The sequence below is a fragment of the Anneissia japonica genome, unplaced genomic scaffold (assembly GCF_011630105.1).
Source record: "Anneissia japonica isolate Jap-2015-1 unplaced genomic scaffold, ASM1163010v1 scaffold287541_len9819_cov104, whole genome shotgun sequence".
Taxonomy (NCBI): Eukaryota; Metazoa; Echinodermata; class Crinoidea; order Comatulida; family Comatulidae; genus Anneissia; species Anneissia japonica.
In genome coordinates this window covers 5,551-9,194 of record NW_022747571.1, presented here as the reverse complement: position 1 = coordinate 9,194, position 3,644 = coordinate 5,551, and the positions used below count along the sequence as shown (strand labels likewise).

Below are 3,644 nucleotides of genomic sequence, written 5' to 3'. Positions count from 1 at the left end.
TTAATCATCCTATTATTTGTTTAATTTGTATCGAGAACCATATTGAATGCGCAATTGCACATATTTACTTGTTGAACATTTTTTCTACAAAGGGTTAGCAAAACGTGATTAGAACGTTAATGTTGTAGTAACTGAATAAAAATCATAACATGTTATTATCTTTTCTTTAGTGCATAAAAATAATTAATAACAACAGGACGGGAGGTAGACCAATATTTGAATAATATGCGTGTTAATGTTTTGTTTAAATATAAATAGACGACTTTCTAGGTCAAGAAGAGAAACCTGCATGGGGTGATCGTCAGTCGATGCCATACCTTGCAGCCACAATAATGGAGGTACAGCGAATTGGCAACATCGTTTCAGCATTCCCACAATACACCACAGAAGAGGTTGAAATAAACGGCTACAATATCCGCGCTGGTATTACGGTATTAGCAAACATATGGAGCGTTCACTATGATCCCAATCACTGGGAAAGACCGTTTGAGTTTGAGCCAGGGAGGTTTTTAGAAAACGACCTCAAGACGTTAAAGAAGCAGGAGACGTTTATTCCTTTTGGCGCAGGTATGTATTTATTATGTTATGGCACTGCGCATGGCGCAGTATTTATGCAAATTGAAAACTAATTGAAGCACAAAGACTTCAGTGCCCCCGCTAAATCCGCCCCTGGCCAGAAAAAAACTTGGAATGAAATAGTGGATCAAATACCTTACTTTCATTTGGGTCTTTCAGTTCTAATATGATTTTCTTTCAGGTCGAAGAATGTGTATTGAACTTTTAGCCAGAATGAACCTTTTTTCTTTTCACTGCTAATCTCTTGCATCGGTTCACTTTCGTGGTACCCGATTGTAGCCCCACCCCATCAACGAATGAGTGTGTGCCAGGAATAAATAGAGTTCCTAAACTGTACGAAATATACGTCATCAAACGGTAGCAGTCTGTTGGACGTCTGGACAGTGGTTGAAATGTGTGACATAAATATCATCATTATAAATACCGAAACAGTATTGGGTTTGCTGTTTGACTTATTGTCTAAGCATGATGACGTCATTATAACGTGAAAAACACTAATAAAGTGCCTTACTTGATCCGGTTAAATGAGTTTTTAAAACACCAAAACTAATGTCATTTTACTGCGTAACGTGATATCCATCGGCACTGACTTCCGTAAACGTGCAAATATTATAAGTTTGCGAAAGAGGGTTATTTTCCATTAAATTCTTGTGTTGTTTGTGTGCGGGATGCCGTCCTGATTTCCGGGACACTCCAATAACTTGAAGGAGACTTGGGACGGTTCATTTTTTTCCGTCGTAGACGAGTAAGAATATTTATTAAAGAAAACCGGAACGATGAGAAGTATATCACTTGTGATGAAACTTCAGGTCTAGACTAGGAAAAAAAATCAAAAAAGAGGCCTAGAAATCAAGTTAGGGGGAGTGGAATGTCAGAAGCAGTCAACATAGCCAGATATCCTAATTAATCGGTCCTAGTCACCCTAAGCCCTGTTGACACTTGGTTTTTCACCTGGTATACAAATGGCGGCCATTTTGAAAAATGGCCGCCAAATTTATCTAAAATGTGCATATAATTGGAACTAAATAAGCTACAGATATGATGTTGGTGTCTAAAATCATAATTTCTATACAGGCAACAAACCAGACATATAAACACTACTGTCACTCATGCCAGAATGGAACATAATTCAAAAATAGATGTTTATTTGTTTTAAAATATCCGCAAAATATATTTAAAATGTGTATAAAATAAGAATAAGTATATAAACTCACCAAAAAGTAGTCGTGTTTGGTATCGTTGAAAAGCTCTTCCAATGCTGAATAATGTATTGCAGTTTATATATCAGAAACGGTGTAGTGTTTCATGTATTGTCCCATAAAGTCCAATTATGGCATATCATATTAAAATAAACAGGACCCATTTGCGTAGCTCGTGAGCTCTCGGATGGCGGGGGGGGGGGAACTGGCGCTCCTACTACTACCTAACACATTACTACCAAGCCTTAAGTAACGCATGTGCTTTCTGGGCGAAGTCCGAGTCCAAATGGGCCCTGGAGAGGGTTAGATACTTTTGCTTACAGTAACACTGATACTCAGCACTCTCCTAACGCCTTAACAATACGTAACATTTTCTATAATTTCCGAAAAAACCAAATAGACCAAAATCCCACAAACACAATATTTGGCAGATTTATTAGAAGGGGTTCTTTAAACTATGCCCCTGGATGCCCTACTATGGAGGTTTGACCAGTTATGTAATGCATGTGTGCTTTCTAGGGAAACGCTTACTTCCTCCATGTCCAAATGAGTCCCTGAAAGGCGATGGGCCCCTACTTACTACTACCGAGCAATCTAATAATACAACCGCTTTTGACAAAATATTTTCTTTTAATTTAAAAAAAAAATGTATGTGCCACGGACGGCTGCATAACTACCGTACCCACCTTAAAGTCCGCCTCCGACTTTAAACATGTCAGTAAATAAAGAATAAAATACATGGTTATCCATCATAGTAGGCCTATTATTAAACATTATACACAGCATGTTGAAATCGATTAAAATAATGTATACATTAAAGGCCTACTAATAATTCAGATATTCGGATGATAAACGCCTGCAACATCATCAATTGGACCTTAAAGGACGATAGGGGACGATCGGGTCATTTTATTCAGATTGGCCTTATCATGTTTCAGAGCAACATATTTTTTGGTACTAAAGTAACACTTTATTAAAAACAATCAATGAATTTTGTTACTCAAACGTCTTTATATTGATATTTTCAAGCCTATTAGATGACCTGAAGAAAAGTGATCCAGAAGTCGTAGGCTTACTGTACAATATATTATGGCGAAAGTAAATTTTTGTCCGTCTCTGAATTTTAATAGTGTTACTGTATTAGAGCCTATTATTAAATATTGGAATGGTACCTTATAGATTTATAACCAGGTAGTAGCTTCTCAGTTGCCTAAACTGGTGGTAGCCTCTGCGTGCGCTAAAACGTGGGGATCTCTGGGTCTCCGATTCACATAAAATCAAATCATCCTTTATTCATCACTCAAAATGGGTTGAATATTACATAAGTAAAGGGTTCAAGCAGAAAAATCTAAACAATCAACATTTAAACATTTTTCAACAAATAGACACACATCACAGTAACAGCAAAAGGAAACAGGTTTAAAGGGCAAAAAGGCAATCTATATTAAAATTATTATTATTATTATTATTATTATTATTATTATTATTATTATTGTAATTATAATTATTGTAGTGAGATTATTATAGTTATTTTAATTACTGAGTTAAAAATGAACAAAGCATTCGCCTGTACAGGGAGTCCTTTCCAGCCTTTTGGAGGATAAATTATTTAAGTTTTCTAAGATGGAAATTGGAAGGGGCTTTAGGAATGAGGTAGTGTATTGAATTCCCATCACTGCTCTTCCTTGTATTTCAGTTGGAGGGCTGAAATGCAAGTTACGATAGCGCACCGTCTTTCGGGTGAGACATTTAACCTGTTGGTTCCGTGTGCATTATGGCCTGTGTGCACGTTAAAGAACGCAGTATACTAATTGGAAATGAGTAGGAAATTGTTTCCCGATGTACAGTGGTGTAACGACTATGCGCTCT

General features: G+C 36.7%; 1 protein-coding gene across 2 annotated transcripts in view; it reads left to right on the top strand.

Moving 5' to 3' along the window:
- The first annotated feature begins 252 nt into the window (after positions 1-252).
- Positions 253-3,644, top strand: part of LOC117120516 (cytochrome P450 2U1-like) — an 8,736-nt gene continuing 5,344 nt past the window's right edge. The window contains exons 1-2 of one of the 2 annotated variants that reach the window (XM_033265529.1): positions 253-567; positions 758-917. In XM_033265529.1, coding sequence (XP_033121420.1) covers positions 309-567; positions 758-816 — 318 coding nt within the window. In that variant the 5' untranslated portion in view covers positions 253-308 and the 3' untranslated portion in view covers positions 817-917. Of the gene's footprint in view, positions 568-757; positions 918-3,644 lie in introns of those variants that run through there. The other variant, XM_033265528.1, reaches the window with a different exon arrangement.